The sequence below is a fragment of the Oncorhynchus mykiss genome, chromosome 22 (assembly GCF_013265735.2).
Source record: "Oncorhynchus mykiss isolate Arlee chromosome 22, USDA_OmykA_1.1, whole genome shotgun sequence".
NCBI classification, from domain to species: domain Eukaryota; kingdom Metazoa; phylum Chordata; class Actinopteri; order Salmoniformes; family Salmonidae; genus Oncorhynchus; species Oncorhynchus mykiss.
In genome coordinates, this window is record NC_048586.1 from 11,539,089 (window position 1) to 11,562,042 (window position 22,954).

At 43.9% G+C, this 22,954-nt stretch overlaps 1 protein-coding gene across 1 annotated transcript in view; it reads right to left on the reverse strand.

The window, feature by feature from the left end:
* tns1b (tensin 1b) overlaps nt 1-22,954 on the reverse strand; it is a 304,662-nt gene that overhangs the window by 52,181 nt on the left and 229,527 nt on the right. Inside the window, exons 7-16 of the mRNA XM_036958729.1 lie at nt 21,391-21,562; nt 21,061-21,234; nt 19,402-19,466; nt 17,470-17,553; nt 16,904-17,016; nt 16,712-16,772; nt 13,562-13,637; nt 6,504-6,633; nt 6,270-6,335; nt 5,936-6,052 (exon numbers count right to left, since the gene is read on the reverse strand). Of these exons, the coding sequence (XP_036814624.1) occupies nt 5,936-6,052; nt 6,270-6,335; nt 6,504-6,633; nt 13,562-13,637; nt 16,712-16,772; nt 16,904-17,016; nt 17,470-17,553; nt 19,402-19,466; nt 21,061-21,234; nt 21,391-21,562 (1,058 nt within the window). The remainder of the gene's footprint in view (nt 1-5,935; nt 6,053-6,269; nt 6,336-6,503; nt 6,634-13,561; nt 13,638-16,711; nt 16,773-16,903; nt 17,017-17,469; nt 17,554-19,401; nt 19,467-21,060; nt 21,235-21,390; nt 21,563-22,954) is intronic.

Here is a 22,954-nt window from a genome sequence, read left to right on the forward strand (position 1 = left end):
CTTGCTAGCTAGCCAACTACTGGCTAACATACAGTAATGTCAAATGGTGCAGACAGAATAACAACAGTATCTGCCTTTGCATTTGTTTTAGCTGTTTTCTAGTGACATTTATTTGGATACATCTATAACAAAGAGCTAATGAAGCACGATCTCGCCTGGCATAGAAAATGTGCTCTCTCGTCAAGACACTGTTGTTCAGAGGAGCTAACCAACAACACAGCTAACACAATAACTTCAAACTGAAGCTGGAAAGACTGCAAACTAGCTGCACTTAATTTTGTTTTACCTTTTTCAATTGACATTTCTTTGTATATATCCATAAAAATTATGCCAGCTGATTCATGCTGTCTGTCTCTGGCACAGAAATGCTGTCTGTCTAGTCCCGACCTCTACGTTCATTACTATGGCACAGCTGGAGATCGAATTTGAATTTTGAAACAATGTTACAAATGTCGGAGAGACAGACAGCAAGGTTTATACAAATGTCCGCTGTTGAAAAGTAAATGTTAGTCTAAAAGAAATGTGAGATAATGTCTAGATGCTTTTTATAGTGGAGATCAAGTTTAGAACTTGCCTGGACGGCTGATTAGACAGTGAATTGCAGAGGCAGATGGAACAGAGTAAAGAGGCATTTTAACGTCACAGATTTAGCCGATGGTAACTTGTGGAATAGACTCCGGCTGGAATGTGCTTTTAACCAGTCAGCATTCAGAATTAGACCCGCCCATTGTATAAGATGTGTACATGCCACAGTATCCCATCTTAGATCATCCTAGATTTCTCACAACCGGAATACAAGCCTTTTCAGGTTATTGTAAATGGGATATGTCTATATGAGTCAACTCCAAAAAAATAATACTTGAGTATCCCGAATTATAGCAGGATATTGGTGTGCATGTAAAACATGGTCAATGAGCTCATTTTCAATGGCCTACCCTTACACCCATCTCACAGTTTTAAGTCATAGACTTGGGGATACAATGGGCAAGACAGATGATGTCTTACATCATCAGAATGGAATGAATAGTTATTGTGCTGAATGAGTGTGTGTGTGCATGGACAGATGGACACAAGCACGCAAATACACACACACACACACACACACACACACACACACACACACACACACACACACACACACAAGCTGCAAGAGGAGAGCTGGACCCCTCTTATATTTCTGTGACACCTATTTAAAGCTGTAAATGGGTGTGACGGTGTGAGGGGATGGACATTTTATGGCCAGAGTGATAAAGAAGATAGTCATGGGCGTGACCTCTGCCCTCCCATTTATCCAGAGGACCAAGAAAAGGAACCTGGCAAAACATGTAGGAATACTACGAGAAAAGGCCATAAACTGAACAAAAAACTATTTCAGAGCTCAGTACTGAGTTATCTTGGATGATCAGTAATAATGATCACACACTGAAAAAACAGAAATCTATAGATACCCTAGCACTCTGTCACATGTGTATTTTTGTTCCATATGATTCTATATGAATCAGCAGTAATACTGTGACAGGTATTATATCCAAATGTATAATTCAGAGACAAACGACTAGAAAATTAATATCAAACTTGATTGATTAATTGATTGATTGACATATTCGCAACAAGCGATTGGAGAATCACAAATTCTGTCTCCACTAGGCAGCGTGAGAGAATATTTTGAAGACTGATGAAAGAAGACAATAACAACAACCCTATCACACCCACAGGATGCAGCGCTTCCATTTTGGGCTGTGTGCAAGTATCAGTTTGGTCAGAGAGTGACCATCACTCCAGGATTAGGAATATCAGGAATGTTATGTTGCCTGTTGCTACACCCCAGAATGTCTCACCCTGGGAATCCTGAAGAGCTGGACATGTTTAACTATTCTTGTGGGGAATAGTTAAATAGTTAAGTCCCCACAAGAATAGTACAAAAACAAACAATTTACCAACTGCAGACATTTTGTTGGTTCCCACAAGGTCAAATACTATTTATAGGGTGTTCAGGGTTAAAGTTAGAATTAGTGTGAGTGTTAGAATTAGGTTTAGGGTTAGGAGCTAGGCTTAGGTTTCAGGTTAGGGTTAAGGTTAGGTTTAGGGGTTAGGGAAAATAGGATTTTGAATGGGACTGAATTGTGCGTCCCCACAAGGTTAGCTGTACAAGACTGTGTGTGCGTGTGCGCTCCTGTTGTTTCATAGTCCACCAGAAATACCAGAGGAGTGTAAATGTAACTGAAGACATATCTTAGACATGACTCCATAGCCATGCCTTAGAGTGTCTGCCTGTTTACAAGGCTTGTTAAGGTAACAACCTGCCTGCACCGTGGCATAGATTCTATAAGTCTCTGGAACTCTATGGGAGGGATGCGACAACATTCTTCCATGGGTAATTCCATCATTCGGTGTTTTGTTGATGATGGTGGAATCCGCTGTCTCAGGTGTCGCTCCAGTATCTCCCATAAGTGTTCAATTGGGTTGGCATATGGTAAACATTGTTTTCATGCTCATGAAACCATTCAGTGACCACTCATGCCCTGTGGATGGGGGCATTGTCATCCTATGGGGGCATATCCATGGTAGCCAAAATAATGGCCAAAATAATGGCCTGCCCAGCATTTTTATACATGAGCATGATGGGATGTTAATTGCGTCATTAACTAAGGAACCAATATACATTTACTCAAGTGTTTCCTTTATTTTGGCAATTACCTGTATCTTATCAATGTCCCCCGAAAGGCAAAGAAAAGCAAAAAATAGCCAAGGATTAGAGAGGATAAGACCATCTTATCCACTAGATAAACAGACTCTTGGAACTTGGTTCTGGTCATTGTTTACCAACAGGTAAGATATTAAGATCTCACACAACTGGAACCTAAACATAAACCTCAGGTTTGGAAGGGCAATTCAATTTCAACAGAATTTACTGAATTATGTAGAAGGCAATTACTTCAATAGATGGCTTGCATGTCACAAGTCCTCTGTGACCTGGGGTTGACCTGCCTAGTCCTGGAGATTAGAGAGATGAACGTGTGTGAATGTCTCTCAATTCCTTTAAGGCTTTGACAGAATATCTATTTTCTCCCTCCCTCCCTCCTCCTTTCTCTCAAGCACGCAGCAAACACCAAAGGACACACAGCAGACTATGAAGGAGTAGACACAAACAGCCTTTTGTTTTGTGTGTGTGCGTGTGTGAGTGTGTGTGCATGTGTGTGTGAGTGTCTGTGAGTTTGGGACAACATTACGTCTTGATGCTTTAGATTATAGTGGGGTTGGCTTGTGTGTATGTGTGGCCATACATGCTTGGTTAACTTCTGAATGTCCCTCCTGGTCATTTGAAATTAGAAAGAAACATGGAGTGTGGGGGCGTTAAGAGCCAAAGTCATTAACACCTCCTGGACTCAGACTTTACAACAGTGTTGTGTGGGGGAGTAAGTGAGTGTGTGTGTGTGTTTGTGTCCTGGCTGTAGACAAAGTGTGCATGTTCTTATGCAAGACCATCAACAATTGATATTAGAGGTTGACCGGGTAATCGGCATGGCCGATTTCAAGTTTTCATAACAATCGGTAATCTGCCTTTTTGGACGCCGATTCAGGCCGAATACATTGCAATCCATGAGGAAACTGCGAAGCAGGCTGCCCACTTGTTACACGAGTGCAGTGTCAAAAGGACCTTGTGGCTGCAAGGAGACAAAGTAAGTTGCTAGCTAGCATTAAACTTATCTTATAAAAAACAATCAATCTTAACATAATCACTAGTTAACTACACATGGTTGATGATATTACTAGGTTAACTAGCTTGTCCTGCGTTGCATATAGTCAATGCGGTGCCTGTTCATTTATCATCGAATCACAGCCTACTTCAACTTCGCCAAAAGGGTGATGATTTAACAAAAGCGCATTCGCGAAAAAAGGATACACGTTGCACAAATGTACCGAACCATAAACATCAATGCCTTTCTTAAAATCAATACAAAGAAGTATTCATTTTTAAACCTGCATATTTAGTTAAAAGAAATGCATTTTAGCAGGTAATATTAACTAAGGAAATTGTGTCACTTCTCTTACGTTCAGTGCAAGCAGAGTCAGGGTATATGCAACAGTTTGGGCCGCCTGGCTCGTTGCGAACTGTGAACTAATTTGCCAGAATTTTACATAACTATGACATAACGTTGAAGGTTGTGCAATGTAACAGCAATATTTAGACTTACATGCTGACAGGACACGTCGCATGCTCGAGCGTCGCAAAATAAATGTAGAAATCCATGTTATTCAACACTGCTCACGCGCGCCAACGAGCGTCTGCGATGCCAAGGGCAAAAATATAACTCCTTTCTATTTCTGACGCAGATCGGGCTGAAAGTCCTGCCCCTCCCATCTCCTCATTGGTTTATAGAAGCAGGTACCCACATGCCATCTCCTCATTGGTTCTATCCACGTGGGTGATTGAAAGACGAACTGTTTTGCCGGTAGTCGTGGTAATACTGTGAAAGTTTAGAAGCTATTCACCATATAAGTTCAAAGATGAAAAAGCCTGGAAGGAGGAGAGATGACTAGAAATTATTCAGTTAGCCGTTTTATGTGTGGTTTAATTGGTGGAGTAGAGGAGCTTGTGCATTTCAGGTAAAATAACACCCCAATGTTTATGTCCCAGGACAAATTAGCTAGCAACAGCAAGCTAGCTAAATAGGACAAATTAGCTAGCAAGTGCAAGCTAACTAGCTAAATTGCCATACATGTTTAATTATTTTTGACCTGTCCCCAAATTAATGTAATTGGTTCAGAGTTTGTTTTGCTATTTTAACCTGTGTGTTGTGATCGCGTTTGGTGTAGGGGGACAACATACATTTATGCACGATAGCGCACGATGGCGCACGCGCGCAGCCGGTTTGGGTTCCGTGTTAGGCTTGCCACCAGATCGATAAAATACGGAACGGTTCCGTATTTCACTGAAAGAATAAACATTTTGTTTTCAAAATGATACGTTTCCGGATTTGACCATATTAATGACCAAAGGCTCGTATTTCTGTGTTTATTATATTAGAATTAAGTCTATGATTTGATGTGTGATAGAGCAGTCTGACTGAGTGGTTCTAGGCAGCAGCAGGCTCGTAAGCATTCATTCAAACAGCACTTTACTGCGTTTGCCAGCAGCTCTTAGCAATGCTTGAACCACAGCGCTGTTTATGACTTCAAGACTATCAATTCCCGAGATTAGGCTGGCAATACTAAAGTGCCTATAAGAACATCCAGTAATCAAAGGTATATGAAATATAAATGGTATAGATAGAAATAGTTGACGTGTCATAATTCCTATAATAACTACAAGCTAAAACTTCTTAACTGGGAATATTGAAGAACTGGGAATATTGAACCACAAGCTTTCATATGTTCTCATGTTGTGAGCAAGGAACTTAACAGTTAGCTTTTTTACATGGAACATATTGCACTTTTACTTTCTTCTCCAACACTGTGTTTTTGCATTATTTAAATCAAACTGAACATGTTTCATTATTTATTTGAGACTAAATAGATTTTATTTAAGTATTATATAAAGTTCAAATAAAAAGGTGTTCATTGTTCATTCAGTATTGTTGTAATTGTCATTATTACAAATATATACATTTAAAAAATCAGCCGATTAAATCGGTATCGTTTTTTGGTCCTCCAATAATCGGTATCGGTGTTGAAAAATCATAAGTCGGTCGACCTCTAATTGATATGCAAGACCATCAACAATTCATATGCAAGACCATCAACAATTCATATGCAAGACCATCAACATAATGTATGTAAAGGTATCCCAGTTTGTACAACAGATAGTTCTGGCCATGCAATATGATTAGTTGAGAGGAGCTTGAAGCTGTGGCAACCAAAACCATAGCATGAAAACAGTGTACATCCGGGAAAAGGGAGACCTCCAGTAAGCATGCCAAGTGTTAGTACTCACCATCCATAGTGTCCTCACAATGCTGATTGAAGTTCTCATTGGAGTCCCAGCGGATTAGAGCATCTTGGGTATTGTAGTCCACTGAGACCGTGGGCCCATTCTCCAAGTGGTCCATACCTGGGAGAAAAAAAAACATTAAAAGAAGAGGTCAAACGTCTTAATTCAGGTGACTTCTTTCTGACAATGAATTACCAGAACATACTGTACTTTATCATTGACCAAAGCTATTCTCATAACATAAGTTATCTATGTCAAGTTCAACACATTTCTCTTTCTAAATGAGCTTTCATTTGCTTGGAGAAAATGGCCAAAAAAGAGAAGCAGGTATGCTTACCATGGATTTTTTCTGGTCCAAAGGAAAATACAAATTCCACCTTTCCAAAATCCGGGAATCTGTCATCTGGTTTGAGGATGAGATAAAAAGCAAAAATGTGTTCATGTTCAAAACAAAGACAAGAGATTTCAACTTATGAATGTAAAAGTTACTGGCAAATATGGTCATCAAATAGGTTTAACAGATATTGTATGCATTATGGTTTGTTTTCTGGACATTTAGGAATGTCTTTACCCTTGAAGGTCTCGTCTAACTCGTCCTTCCCAAAGACGATTCCCAAGTCATGCACAGCGCAGGTATGGAACTGCACCCGGAATATCACATCCCGCTGTGGGCTTCTGAAGTGCTTGTGGTAACATTTCAGCTGGGAGGGTACAACAAGATAAATACTGTATTAAACAAGGCCTTTCTGGTTTAAGGAACACAGACTTTTTTGGAGTCCCAAAAATAGACATTTAAGGCTTTCGTAGATTTCACGGTCCTCAAGTCACAAAGATCACCTAGAGACCTTAATTAACTTTCTGTTGCAGACTTCTGAGGGACTTTCACAGTCTTAAGATCACTAGCACAACTGAAAAACACTTGAAGGTGGACTCAATTTAGATTGGAGTTTTGCACTTTTGGGACTCCATTGTACCGGGCAAACCATTTTCTTCTGTCAGATGGCATCATTCTAATGTGACAAGCGTCTCCAGGAGCCAAATGTCTAGCAAATCGTGGAACTCAGACTGACACTCACTGGCTAGTGGCTACTACGACAAAACATGCTCGATCAGAATAGCAAACTTGTTCCCAGTTAACAGCTCAGTGCTAGCATGTTTGAATGACCATTAGCGTAGCTACAGTAGTTTGCCAACTTGCTGATGAAGTTGTATTGCATCGAAGTTATGGGACTGTTCTAAAAAAAAATATCTGCAGGTGCAGAATCTGACTCTAGTTTTTTCATTATTGGTAAGATTAACTCTGACTCTTTGAGGATGAAAGGGGGTCACTTTGGTAACATAATGTTATGACAGTGTATTGTAGCCAGACTACATTTTTTGATCTATAGTGTCTGCGAGTTATCAGACAGATCAGTGCAGACGGCCATCTGACATAAGACAATGTTGGGCAAACTAAATCCAGAGCAGGACCCAGGTCTGCAAGCTACATGTCATTGTGAAATACCTGTGGATAACATACCAGCTAGATTCACAGCACCATCCTGTTTCAGGGAATTTGGCAGTGTGCTAGAGAAAGCAGTTTTGTTTTTATATATAGCCCTGTAAATGTATGGCTTGCCTTCCCAAACAAAAGCACTATTATCCAGACCATTGCTATCCACACAAGAGCCCTTTAAAGCCTTGTAAACCCTACACAGGAAACTCTTCACTCTCTACCCCACTGTGATTCACCCTGGCTACGGGTTGGCCAGACCTTTTACAAGGACCTCACATTTACAGGTATACAAGGAATATTTAGCGTTTGTGCTTAGCCCAAACGAAACACTGCACAAACAACTGTGGCAGAGCTGGGCTTGGAAACTGGAGTAAGCGTACTGAACACCTTTAAGGGTATACAATAAGCCTGAAGAACACTTCCATTTGTCTGGAATTATTGTTTATTTAGCCTCATAACCCTGATAAGATAAGTGTCATGTTCATTAGGCACAAATGGAAAAAAATGACTGAAACAGGGAGGGACAACAAAGACTTGTCCAATTTGGTTTTCAGTTGCAAAACATTCAAAAACCTATTCCATTGCATGGCCTAATCAATGTCCATGATTACTTAACTTACTTTGAGACATTGTTGGCCATAGACAGCCACTGTTCATCATGGAACAATATGCTTTGGTGTAAATGTTACACGTCTAGTCTGGTTAAACCAAGCTGAATGCTGCACTCAACATAAGTGAAGTGAAACCATGATGAGCACAGGGTTCAGTCTGGTTATTGTCCTAGACACATGACAGAAACAGTCACTTCCGTGGACAAGCCTTCCTTTGCTGTAATTAAGGCTATTGGGTTGAGGTTGGAGGAACTAAAAAAAGAGCAGGATTTGTTTTGCAGAGACAGAAGCAAAACAAACAACTCTAGATGAGGAAAGTGGGGGAACTGAGCCAAATGGCCTGTGGCTTCATGAGATATGTATACCTCCCATTGGGGGTCTATTTAAGGGGGGGTACCATACTAGTGAGCCAAGTTTGAGGAGAAGCAGAAGAAAAACACAATGACAAACTGATTCCGACTGTCCTTCAAGATTAAATATGTACAGTGCCTTGCAAAAGTATTCACCCCCCTTGGCATTTTTCCTATAATGTTGTATTACAACCTGTAATTGAAATTGATTTTTATTTGGATAACATGTCATTGACATACAGTGCCTTGCGAAAGTATTCGGCCCCCTTGAACTTTGCGACCTTTTGCCACATTTCAGGCTTCAAACATAAAGATATAAAACTGTATTTTTTTGTGAAGAATCAACAACAAGTGGGACACAATCATGAAGTGGAACGACATTTATTGGATATTTCACACTTTTTTAACAAATCAAAAACTGAAAAATTGGGCGTGCAAAATTATTCAGCCCCTTTACTTTCAGTGCAGCAAACTCTCTCCAGAAGTTCGGTGAGGATCTCTGAATGATCCAATGTTGACCTAAATGACTAATGATGATAAATACAATCCACCTGTGTGTAATCAAGTCTCCGTATAAATGCACCTGCACTGTGATAGTCTCAGAGGTCCGTTAAAAGCGCAGAGAGCATCATGAAGAACAAGGAACACACCAGGCAGGTCCGAGATACTGTTGTGAAGAAGTTTAAAGCCGGATGTGGATACAAAAATATTTCCCAAGCTTTAAACATCCCAAGGAGCACTGTGCAAGCGATAATATTGAAATGGAAGGAGTATCAGACCACTGCAAATCTACCAAGACCTGGCCATCCCTCTAAACTTTCAGCTCATACAAGGAGAAGACTGATCAGAGATGCAGCCAAGAGGCCCATGATCACTCTGGATGAAGTGCAGAGATCTACAGCTGAGGTGGGAGACTCTGTCCATAGGACAACAATCAGTCGTATATTGCACAAATCTGGCCTTTATGGAAGAGTGGCAAGAAGAAAGCCATTTTTTAAAGATATCCATAAAAAGTGTTGTTTAAAGTTTGCCACAAGCCACCTGGGAGACACACCAAACATGTGGAAGAAGGTGCTCTGGTCAGATGAAACCAAAATTGAACTTTTTGGCAACAATGCAAAACGTTATGTTTGGCGTAAAAGCAACACAGCTCACACCATCCTCACTGTCAAACATGGTGGTGGCAGCATCATGGTTTGGGCCTGCTTTTCTTCAGCAGGGACAGGGAAGATGGTTAAAATTGATGGGAAGATGGATGGAGCCAAATACAGGACCATTCTGGAAGAAAACCTGATGGAGTCTGCAAAAGACCTAAGACTGGGACGGAGATTTGTCTTCCAACAAGACAATGATCCAAAACATAAAGCAAAATCTACAATGGAATGGTTCAAAAATAAACATATCCAGGTGTTAGAATGGCCAAGTCAAAGTCCAGACCTGAATCCAATCGAGAATCTGTGGAAAGAAAACTGCTGTTCACAAATGCTCTCCATCCAACCTCACTGAGCTCGAGCTGTTTTGCAAGGAGGAATGGGAAAACATCTCAGTCTCTCGATGTGAAAAACTGATAGAGACATACCCCAAGCGACTTACAGCTGTAATCGCAGCAAAAGGTGGCGCTACAAAGTATTAACTTAAGGGGGCTGAATAATTTTGCACGCCCAATTTTTCAGTTTTTGATTTGTTAAAAAAGTTTGAAATATCCAATAAATGTCGTTCCATTTCATGATTGTGTCCCACTTGTTGTTGATTCTTCACAAAAAAATACAGTTTTATATCTTTATGTTTGAAGCCTGAAATGTGGCAAAAGGTCGCAAAGTTCAAGGGGGCCGAATACTTTCGCAAGGCACTGTATATATACTACATAGCCATAAGTATGTGGACACCTGCTCATCGAACATCTCATTCCAAAATCAAGGACATTAACATAAAGTTGGTCCCCATTTTGCTGCAATAACAGCCTCCGCTCTTCTGGGAAGGCTTTCTACTAGATGTTGGAACATTGCTGCGGGGACTTGCTTCCATTCAGCCACAAGAGCATTAGTGAGGTCGGGCACAAATGTTGGGCAATTTGGCCTGGCACGAAGTCGGCGTTTCAATTAATTCCAAGTTGAGGTCAGGGCTCTGTGCAGGCCAGTCAAGTTCTTCCCCACCGTTCTCTCGATAAACAATTTCTGTATGGATCTCATTTTGTGCCCAGGGGCATTGTCATGAAGAAACAGGAAAGGGCCTTCTCCAAACTGTAGCCACAAAGTTTACATTTTACATTTTAGTCATTTAGCAGACACTCTTATCCAGAGCGACTTACAGTAGTGACTGCATACATTTTCAAAGTTGGAAGCAGAGAATCGTCCAGAATGTCATTGTATGCTGTAGTGTTAAGATTTCCCATCACTGGAACTAAGGGGCCTAGCCCGAACCATGAAAAACAGCCCCAGACCATTAATTCCTCCTCCACCAAACTTGGCACTTTGCATTCGGGCATGTAGTGTTCTCCTGGCATCCGCCAAACCCAGATGTGTCTATTGGTCTGCCAGATGGTGATGTGTGAGAACGTGTTTCCACTGCTCCTGAGTCCAATAGCGGCGAGGTTTACACCACCCTAGTCTACGCTTGACATTGCGCATGGTGATCCTAGGCTTGTGTAAGGCTGCTCGGCCATGGGAACCCATTTAATGAAGCTCCCAACAAACAGTTATTGTGCTAACGTTGCTTCCAGAGTAGTAAGTGCTGCAACCGAGTACATATGGAATGCATTTCCAACAGTCTTGAAGGAGTTCCCACATTTGCTGAGCACTTGCTGGCTGCTTTTCCTTCACTCTGCAGGCCAATTAATCCCAAACCATCTCAATTGGGATGAGGTCAGGTGATTGTGGAGGCCAGGTCATCTGATGCAGCACTCCATCACTCTTTTTCTTGGTCAAATAGACCTTACACAGCTTGTAGGTGTGTTGGGTCGTTGCCCTGTTGAAAAATAAATGATAATCTCACAAAGCGCAAACCAGATGGGATGGCGTATCGCTGAAGAATGCTGTGGTAGCCATGCTGGTTAAGTGTGCATTTAATTCTAAATAAATCACTGACATTGTCACCAGCAAAGCACCACCATACCATCACACCTCCTCCTCCATGCTTCACGGTGGGAACCACACATGCTGAGACCATCCGTTCATCTACTCTGCGTCTCACAAAGACACAGTGGTTGGAACCAACAATCTCAAATTTGGATTCATCAGACCAAAGGACAGATTTCCACAGGTCGAATGTCCATTGCTAGTGTTCTTTGGCCCACGTAAGTGTCTTCTTATTATTGGTGTCCTTTAGTAGTGGTTTCTTTGCGGCAATTTGACCATGAAGGCCTGATTCACACAGTCTCCTCTGAACAGTTTATGTCGAGATGTATCTGTTACTTGAACTCTATGAACATTTATTTGGGCTGTAATCTGAGGTGCAGTTAACTCTACTGAATTTATCCTCTGCAGCAGAGGTAACTCTGGGTCTTCCTTTCCTGTGTATGTCCTCATGAGAGCCAGTTTTATTTGAGTGGGTTTTTGAAATTTTCCAGATTTACTGACCTTCATGTCTTTAAGTAATGATGAAACGCTGTTTCTCTTTGCTTACTTGAGCTGTTCTTACCAAGAGTGTGCAAAGCTGTAATCAAGGCAAAGGGTGTCTACTTTGAAGAATCTCAAATATAAAATATATTTTGATTTGTTTAACACTTTTTGGTTAGTATAAGATTCTATATTTGTTTTTTCATAGTTTTGATGTCATCACCATTATTCTACAATGTATAAAATAGTAAAAATAGAGAAAAAGCCCGGAATGAGTAGGTGTGTCCAAATGTTTGACTGGTACTGTATGTATATATGTATTTATATATATATATATATATATATATATATATATATATATATATATATATATATATATATATATATATATATCATGTTTTTAAGTAACATGTTATTTTTTATTTTTTTATTAATTGAAGTGTTCCACACAAAGAGCACAATGCACAAAAACCTGCTCCTGAGTCCGTCTCCATGACTACAGATGGAAAAAAGTAAAGTAATAAAGCAGAAAAGTGTTTTCAGTCAATGTTATATTCACAGGCATCAGCATCCATTAGGGTTCCATTAGTTAGCAGATACAATGTACGCTTTAGCTGAAGCATCTGCCAAAGTATCTGTTTTGGGGCCAAGTGATATTGCCTACGGTAAGTGCTGCTTTCAAATTGCTTTGACACAAATTATGTCACCAATGTGCATGCCAAATCAATCGGTGCCTTATAGAACAGGCAACTGAAGCTATATGCTTTTTGTCTGTGCTAAAGACACATTTTCATGGACTTGTAAGGAACATTTACAATAAAGTATTCTTATTCTTGCCTTAAAACTCGAGTGCAATTGAACTATAATATTTCCAGCATCGTCTTGAAGAGGAAGTAAGTCATTTTTACATTCTAGCAATTTGAAAGCAGCACTTACCGTAGGCAACATCACTTGGCCCCAAAACAGATACTTTGGCAGATGCTTCAGCTAAAGCGTACATTGTATCTGCTAACTAATGGAACCCTAATGGATGCTGATGCCTGTGAATATAACATTGACTGAAAACACTTTTCTGCTTTATTACTTTACTTTGTTTCATCTGTAGTAATGGAGACGGACTCAGGAGCAGGTTTTCATGCATTGTGTATCAATTAATAAAAAATCATATTACTTAAAAAACATATATATATATAAATATATATACACGCTACTGTTCAAAAGTTTGGGGTCATGTCCTTGTTTTTGAAAGAAAATCTGATTTCTGTCTATTAAAATAACATCAAATTGATCAGAAATACAGTGTAGACATTGTTACAGCCTCCATACTGTGTGCTATAGGGGGTAGTGGGCATATGCCAACTGTCCTTACCTCTAGTTTTTACAGCTTTGCTGCTTTCATGAATGGGGCCTATTAAAGCATTAGGGACAAACATACTGTGTTTGCACATAATGTAAAGCATTTGGACTCAATGTGGTTAAAATAAATTGCATTCCCCAACAGAGGTCAATCCACTATCCTCTCATTTGAGGGGGTTAATACCTTACCATAATAAACACTCCCAAAATCCATGTACAGTACACTTCTCCATGTCACTCAGTGAAGAGCTGATGTTCCTTACCAGAATGTCCCCCTTCAGCAGCAGGCCAGGCTCAATAGTGATGCAGATGCTGGTCTGGCTGTCTCCCTGGACATTACTGTAAACACACACAGAGAGCAAAAGAAGGGTTACTCTTGTACATCATCATGGTACAATTTAAAGCCAATGCTACCAAATACTAATTGAGTGTATGTAAACTTCTGGGAATGTGATGAAATAAATAAAAGCTGAGATATATCATTCTCTCTACTATTTTTCTGACATTTCACATTATTAAAATAAAGTGGTGATCCTAACTGACCTAAGAAAGGGAATGTTTACTAGGATTAAATGTCAGGAATTGTGAAAAACATTTCAAATGTATTTGTCTAAGGTGTATGTAAACTTCCGACCTTAACTGTGTGTCTCTTTTATTTGTAGGAATACTTGAGAAAATATTTCTTACATTAAACACGTTTTGCTGAATTCCTGGTGATTTTACAACATTTTTTTAAACCAAAAACTAAAATGTGCCTGTTGCCGTCTCCTGACCTAGACACGCACGTATGCACACACCACAGGAGGTTGGTGGCACCTTAATTGGGGAGAACGGACTCGTGGTAATGGCCGAAGAAAAATGAGTGGGATGGTATCAAATACATCAAAACACATGGTTTCCATGCATCCTCTACTCAGCAGTCTCCACTGGCACACACACACACCAGATATACAGTACATTAATATACTATACGTTTTATCAATACATAGACTAGGAAGGAAGGAAATGTAAAGTGGAGGGGACCATGTAAGGAGTGCCACCTGGAGTGCCCTCATTTGTCCTGCCATCTGTGGGCATGCCCTCCTGTATGCTCAAACATCTGCACAAAGCTGTATAATTCATCATTTCCTGCCTGGGTCTCTGTAGGGGTCCTTCAGCAAGGCCCTGGGGTGTCCACACACATCCAAGTCTGCTTATTTCACTGGCTCCTCCAGTTACTAATAACACTACTACTGATCATAACACCAGGCTGGAACATCGTGGGCTGGGGAACTAGAGACGGGGGCTGGGGAACAAGAGACGGGGGCTGGGGAACTAGAGACGGGGGCTGGGGAACGAGAGACGGGGGCTGGGGAACGAGAGACGGGGGCTGGGGAACGAGAGACTGGAGCTGGGGAACTAGAGACTGGAGCTGGGGAACTAGAGACGGGGGCTGGGTAACGAGAGACTGGAGCTGGGGAATTAGAGACGGGGGCTGGGGAACTAGAGACGGGGGCTGGGTAACGAGAGACTGGAGCTGGGGAACTAGAGACGGGGGCTGGGGAACTAGAGACGGGGGCTGGGGAAAGAGAGACGGGGGCTGGGGAACTAGAGACGGGGGCTGGGGAACTAGAGACTGGGGCTGGGGAACTAGAGACGGGGGCTGGGGAACTAGAGACGGGGGCTGGGGAACGAGAGACGGGGGCTGGGGAACGAGAGACGGGGGCTGGGGAACGAGAGACTGGAGCTGGGGAACTAGAGACTGGAGCTGGGGAACTAGAGACGGGGGCTGGGTAACGAGAGACTGGAGCTGGGGAATTAGAGACGGGGGCTGGGGAACTAGAGACGGGGGCTGGGTAACGAGAGACTGGAGCTGGGGAACTAGAGACGGGGGCTGGGGAACTAGAGACGGGGGCTGGGGAAAGAGAGACGGGGGCTGGGGAACTAGAGACGGGGGCTGGGGAACTAGAGACTGGGGCTGGGGAACTAGAGACGGGGGCTGGGGAATGAGAGACTGGGGCTGGGGAATGAGAGACTGGGGCTGGGGAACTAGAGACGGGGGCTGGGGAACTAGAGACTGGGGAACTAGAGACTGGGGCTGGGGAACTAGAGACTGGGGCTGGGGCACTAGAGACTGGGGCTGGGGAACTAGAGACAGGGGCTGGGGAACTAGAGACAGGGGCTGGGTGACGAGAGACTGGAGCTGGGGAACTAGAGACGGGGGCTGGGGAACTAGAGACGGGGCTGGGGAAAGAGAGACGGGGGCTGGGGAACTAGAGACGGGGGCTGGGGAACTAGAGACTGGGGCTGGGGAACTAGAGACGGGGCTGGGGAACTAGAGACGGGGGCTGGGGAATGAGAGACTGGGGAACTAGAGACTGGGGCTGGGGAACTAGAGACTGGGGCTGGGGCACTAGAGACTGGGGCTGGGGAACTAGAGACAGGGGCTGGGGAACTAGAGACAGGGGCTGGGGAACTAGAGACTGGGGCTGGGAAACTAGAGACTGGGGAACTAGAGACTGGGGCTGGGGAACTAGAGACTGGGGCTGGGGAACTAGAGACTGGAGCTGGGGAACTAGAGACTGGGGCTGTGGCACTAGAGACTGGGGCTGTGGCAATAGAGACTGGGGCTGTGGCACTAGAGACTGGGGCTGGGAAACTAGAGACTGGGGCTGTGAAACTAGAGACGGGGACTGGGAAACTAGAGACTGGGGCTGTGAAACTAGAGACGGGGGCTGGGAAACTAGAGACGGGGGCTGGGAAACTAGAGACTGGGGCTGGGAAACAAGAGACGGGGGCTGGGAAACTAGAGACGGGGGCTGGGAAACTAGAGACGGGGGCTGGGAACTAGAGACGGGGGCTGGGGAACTAGAGACGGGGGCTGGGGAACTAGAGACGGGGGCTGGGGAACTAGAGACTGGGGCTGTGGCACTAGAGACTGGGGAACTAGAGACTGGAGTTGTGGCACTAGAGACTGGGGAACTAGAGACTGGGGCTGGGAACTAGAGACTGGGGCAATAGAGACTGGGGCTGGGGAACTAGAGACTGTGGCACTAGAGACTGGCGCTGGGGAACTAGAGACTGGGGCACTAGAGACTGGGACACTAGAGGCTGGGGCACTAGAGACTGGGGCAATAGAGACTGGGGCCATAGAGACTGGGGCTGGGAAACTAGAGACTGGGGCACTAGAGACTGGGGAACTAGAGACTGGGGCACTAGAGACTGGGGCTGGGAAACTAGAGGCGGGCTGGGGAACTAGAGAGGCTAGCTAAACATAATAACGTGTGGCAAGCTTACAATGGATTTACTTGCGGGGGTGAATGTGTGTGTGTGTGATATTATTATCATTGAGCCATTGTAACCCTGCAGACCCAGGCATCTGGCCAGTGTTGTGTGAGTGAGAAAACGGAGACTGAAGGTGTGTGTGTACTTACTAGATCCCAGATGTGTAGACTGGCTGCATGGCTTGGTAGATCTTGAGGAAAGGGCGGCATCCTGAAAAGCCATCACAGAACATTGAGTAAAAACAAGCAGGTGTATGTGTGTGTGTGTGTGTGTGTGTGTGTGTGTGTGTGTGTGTGTGTGTGTGTGTGTGTGTGTGTGTGTGTGTGTGTGTCAACTTTCACCTCCTTTGGACTCAAAGTTGGGGATGCCGTGCATGATGACATGGTGAAGGAACAGGGGTTTGTTGTTGATCTTGATATGTCCTGAAAGAAGACCACTGAAGTACTGTACATACCTGAGAAAGAGAGAGAGACAGACAGAGAGTGAGACAGAGAGCGAGAGAGAATTCAGGATTTCAATGTTTTGTTAACAGAGGAATCAGAATGCCATTGGTGTACACTGGACAGTGTGTGCATGTAAACATGTCAAGTAGATAAATGGAGATTCTATCTCTAGGTATGACCTTTGCAAAGAAAACAGCAGACGCTTACATCATACTCATTCACTTATGACTTTCAGTCTAAAGATGGTTCTCGACAAATTAGGATGCAAAAAGGAGGAGGCCTCCGTTGCTCCTCTAAAAAAGCCAACAAACTGAAAGAAAGAGTAGGAGAGTGGTTGAGACAACAAGGTGAACTTAAACCCACTACGATCGGGGCGTAACTCATAAAGAGAAAATTAAACAGGAAATGGTATTTGGGTCAAAGAGGTAGTAGAGGGGTCGGACAGGAAGTGGAGGGAAACTGACCTCTTCTGAGATGGCTGACCCACAGGAAGTACTTTGTCTTCATAGAACCTCTTCATGGCAAACCTGTCCAGGGCCTGATCAGCACTAAGCAAACAGAGACAAACATCTGGTTAGCACCCGTACCCTGCCTACCGCTCAGTCATATCTTCACACCTCTTCAAAGGACTCTATTTTGATCATGTTAAAAAAAAGAGAATGTGACCCAAATACAACCAATAGCAGATTGAGGGAAAAAAGCTGGTACTCTGAGAACATTGGACCTTTAAGTGAACTCAGTGTTGTGTTTCTTTGTACTGTATGCCATTTATGGAATTAGGGCCTGCTTTGTGGAAGAAGTCCTGAACACTGGTGCACAGTTGGAACATGTTGGGTGGGGAGGGGGAATGTGATGATCGGCGGATAACATGAATCTTGTGACTCTTCATCATCTGTTGATTTGTTGACCGCCCTACTCTGCTCTACTTGACTCTTTCTCTCTCTCACTCCCCTCTCTCTCTCTCTCTCTCAATACCCTCTCTCACCCTTCTCTCTTGCCTCTTTCTCGCACCCCCTCTCTCACCTCTTTCTCTCACCCTTCTCTCTCGCACTCTTTCTCTCGCCTCTTTCTCTCAGCCTTCTCTCTCGCTACCTCTCTCTCTCTCTCTCTCGCACCCTCTCTCTTTCTCGGCACCCTCTCTCTATCTCGCACACTTTCTCTCTTTCTCACACCCTCTCTCTCTCTCTCTCTTTCTGTCACCCTCTCACTCCCTTTCTCTCTCTCGCACCCTCTCTCTCTCTTTCTTTCAACCTCTCGCACCCTCTCTCTCTCTTGCACCCTCTCTCTCCCTCTCTCTTTCCCGCACCCTCTGTCTCGCAACCTCTATCTCTCTCGTACCCTCTCTCTCTCTATTTCTCGCACCTTCTCTCTCTCTTGAACCCTCTCTCTCTCGCACCCTCTCTCACTCTCGCACCTTCTCCCGCACCCTCTCTCGCACCCTTTCTCCCTCCCCCCGCACCCTCTCTCTCTCATAACCTCTCTCTCTCTCATAATCTCTCTCTCTCTTAACCTCTCTCTCGCAACTTCTATATCTCTTATAACCTCTCTCTCTCTCTCTCTCGCACCCTCTCCCTCGCACCCTCTCTCCTCTCGCACCCTCTCTCACACCCTATCTCTCTCTCTCTCTCTCTCACACACCCTTTCTCTCTCGCACCCTCTCTCTCTCTCGCACCCTCACCCGCATCCTCTCTCTCGCACGCTGTCTCTCACACCCTCCTTTTCCCCCTCGCACACTCTCCCTCTCTTGCACCCTCTCTCTCTCTTGCACCCTCTCTCTCTTGCACTTTCTCCCTCTCTCGCACCCTCTCACACAACCTCTCTCACCTTCCCTCTCTCTCGCACCCTCTCTCTCTTTCAAACCCTCTCGCTATCTCGCACCCTCTCTCGCACCCTCTCTCTCTCTTGCACCCTCTCTCTTTCTCGATCCCTCTCTCTCTCTCTCTCAGACCCTCTCTCTCTCTCTCTTGCACCCTCTCTCTCTCACACCCTCTCTCTCTTTCGCACCCTCTCCTGCACCCTCTCTCTCGCCTCTTTCTCGCACCCTCTCTCTCTCACCCTTCTCTCTTGCACTCTCTCTCTCTCTCGCCTCTTTCTCTCACCCTTCTCTCTCGCAACCTCTCTCTCTTCTCGCACCCTCTCTCTCTCTCTGTCACCCTCTCACACCATTTCTCTCTCTCGCACGCTCTCTCTCTCACACCCTCTCTCTCTCACTTTCTCTCACACCCTCTCTCTCTCTCGCACCCTCTCTCTCTCTCGCACCCTCTCTCTCTCTCGCACCCTCTCTCCCTCGCACCTTCTCCTGCATCCTCTCTCTCGCACCCTGTCTCTCTCTCTCTCTACTCCCCCCCATCTCTCTTGTGTATTGTGCCATTAAGTCTCATGGGCTATGTGTTCACCTGGCTGATATGTTGCTGTAATGCATGTATGCTGCCACCACCACTCCTGTTCGCCCTCGGTTCCCCTGCAGAAAGATCATCAAATAAGGATTAGCAATCAGGAAGTATTGCTTTGATTTATTGGTCATTCAGAAGATACAGTTGAAGTTGAAGTTATTTCTTTCATCACATTCCCAGTGGGTTAAAGTTACACTCAATTACCTTAAATTGTTTAACTTGGGTGAAACGTTTCAGGTAGCTTCCCACAATATGTTTGGGGAATGTTGGCCCATTCCTCCTGACAGAGCTGGTGTAACTGGTGGTGTTTGTAGGCCTCTTTGTTCCCACACACTTTTTCAGTTCAGCCCAAAACTTTTCAATAGGAATGAGGTCAGGGCTTTGTGATGGCCACTCCAATACATTGACTTTATGTATGCTTGCGGTCATTGTCCATTTGGAAGATGTTGAGATGTTGCTTCAATATATCCACCTCATTTCCCTGCCTCATGATGCCATCTATTTTATGAAGTGCACCAGTCCCTCCCTCAACAAAGCACCCCCATAACATGATGCTGCCACCCCTGTGCTTCATGGATGGAATGGTGTTATTCGGCTTGCAAGCCTCCCCCTTTTTCCTCCAAACATAACGAGGGTCATTATGGCCAAACAGTTCAATTTTGTTTCATCAGACCAGAGTACATTTCTCCAAAAAGTACGATCTTTGTCCCCATGTGCAGTTGCAAACTGTATTCTGTATTTTTTTATGGGGGTTTTGGAGCAGTGGCTTCTTCCTTGCTGAGCGGCCTTTCAGGTTATGCCGATATAGGACTCGTTCTACTGTGGATATAGATACTTTTGTACCTGTTTCCTCCCGCATCATCACAAGGTCCTTTGCTATTTTTCTGGGATTGATTTGCACTTTTTGCACCAAAGTACGTTCATCTCTAGGAGACAGAACGCGTCTCCTTCCTGAGCGGTATAATGGCTGCGTGGTCCCATGGTGTTTATACTTGCGTACTATTGTTTGTACAGATGAACGTGGTACCTTCAGGCATTTGGAAATTGCTCCCAAGGATGAACCAGACTTGTGGAGGTCTACAATTTTTTTCTGAGGTCTTGGCTTTTCTTTTGATTTTCCCATGAAAATCAAAAAGGCACTGAGTTTGAAGGTAAGCCTTGAAATACATCCACAGGTACACCTCCAATTGACTCAAATGATGTCAATTAGCCTATCAGAAGCTTCTAAAGCCATGACTTAATTTTCTGGAATTTTCCAAGCTGTTTAAAGGCACAGTCAACTTAGTGTATGTACACTTCTGACCCACTGGAATTGTGATACAGTGAATTATAGGTGAAATAATCTGTCTGTAAACAATTGTTGGAATAATTACTTGTGTCATGCACAAAGTAGATGTCCTAACCGACTTGCCAAAACTATAGTTTGTTAACAAGAAATTTGTGGAGTTGTTGAAAAGCAAGTTTTAATGACTCCAACCTAAGTGTATGTAAACTTCCCACTTCAACTGTATATATTGGGAAGGAGACAATTGCCTGAGAACGCCATCTACTGTCTCAGAGCAGCATAAACAGTACAAAGCCCTGATAGGTATGTATGATAGCTGCAATGTTTCTCAATATGCTTGTGAGGGCTTTAGATAGAGTACAGTATCACTGTCTCACCTTGTTATGTATCACCACCACATTGTGACTGTCTGCGCTCAGCCAGGTGTCCATGGCCTTACAGATACTGCAAATCTTATCCAGGGCAGGAGCGTGGTGGTCTGGCCAGCCAAAGTCCAACACCTTTGGGTTGAGCTGGTTGATGTCATACCGTTTCTCGCTGAGGTTGAAGAGCTGAAAAAGTTTCAACGTTTCAATATTTTCTTTTCCATTTCTTTCTTTTCTTTTTACTCTACTGCGAAACAAACACTTTGCCAGAGGGGACTGATCCCCTTTAAGCCTATGTATTGGTAGGGCGAGCTGATCCTTGATCAGTGGGGCGGCCCTTACTAGGTAGTTGTCTTGGTGTTTGGAGCGCAACATGGAGGCCACCTCGCGGAGGTTTGAGGCGTAGCTGGTCTCCTCCACGCAGCTGGGGAAGGAGACGGAGATGATCCGCTCGGTGATGTAGACCAGGTCCACCTCATAGCTCTCCTCCAGGGCCTGCAGCAGACTCACACTCCTGGGGTAGGGAGAGGGGAGGGGAGAGAGACAAACTGTATTTTTTACACTTTCCATGGCAATAAAGCTTTGCAAATTAAATTACAGTAAGGGAGGCAGGGTAATGTCAATGTCAAGTCAATTTCAATGACAAGTTGAAAATAGTTGACTTAGAGCTACTTTTCTGTGTGTATTGCATTGGTTTGGCAAAATTAGATTGTTCCTTCAATGCCAATAAAGTGTATTTAGAATGTAATACAGAGAGAGAGAGAACAGAGAAGATCAAGATAAAGACAGAGAGAAAGAGACTGTCTGCTATGCAAAGGGCTATCCATAAAACCCACTATCTGCAACTGACTGAATACCGGCCAGAGTCTTTGTTAAATCCCATTTCTTAAGGACATGACATCACTAAATCACCATGGGGTCATGGTAGCCTCCAAACTCCAACAGCTGTCCAGTACATTAAACACACACACACGCACAAAATGCAGTACATTAAACATGTATGTTTCGCTTGGGAACCGGACGAAAACAGTGGAAAGAGATTGATTCGAGGGATAAACAAAGCCTGATATGAAACTATTCCGCATTCCGTGAGTGTGAGCCTCAGCAAACCAAACAAAACATTTTGGTCAATCGCGAAGAATGAGTTGGGGCAGAGCGGCCACATGCCTTTTTCCCAATGTGATGTGTCCGGACTGCAATCGGGAGCAAGCCTGAAACTGACTGGGAGAGCATATGGCTCAGAGAGAGCGATTGAGCGTCTACTAGAAATATTTCCCACGTCTCAACTCTGGAATGCCGATTTGGAGGATATTGCTCATGTGTCTGCTACCGGGAAATACACTGGTTTAACAGTGCAAACATGTTGTACATCTGGCACTATGAGAAACCACCTTATTAGTCAAAAGAAATACTAGACAAAGCAACATATCCAAAAGGTTCTCTACTAAACAAATATACTGTATGATTCGTCCTCTCTCACTCTCCCTACTCTTATTATGTGCTTTATACACTCTCTTATCTTACTATATTTCAGTCCCCCTCCCCCATAGTCTCGCAATTCTCTCTCTCCTACTCTCCTTGAGGGTATACAGCTTATAGAGTTGCGGTTTGGGTCTCCTCCAGGTACACCAGCATGCACTGGGCTCCAATCTGCTTCTCATCAGCGCTGCCTTAGCTACAGACCAGACCGACAGCCTTCACTTTATCAGTCCAGCGCATATCTCGCTGCGCTCAATTACGCAGCTGCACTGATCGCATTTACGCATTTGAACAAACATAGCTGGTGATAAAATAGATCTGCTATTGCCACTGCAGATAACACGTTCATGATAGACATCCTACATAGCGTGTGATGAGGGTGAATGCGAGTGAATATGTGTGATAATAATTGTGTGTGTGTGTGTAT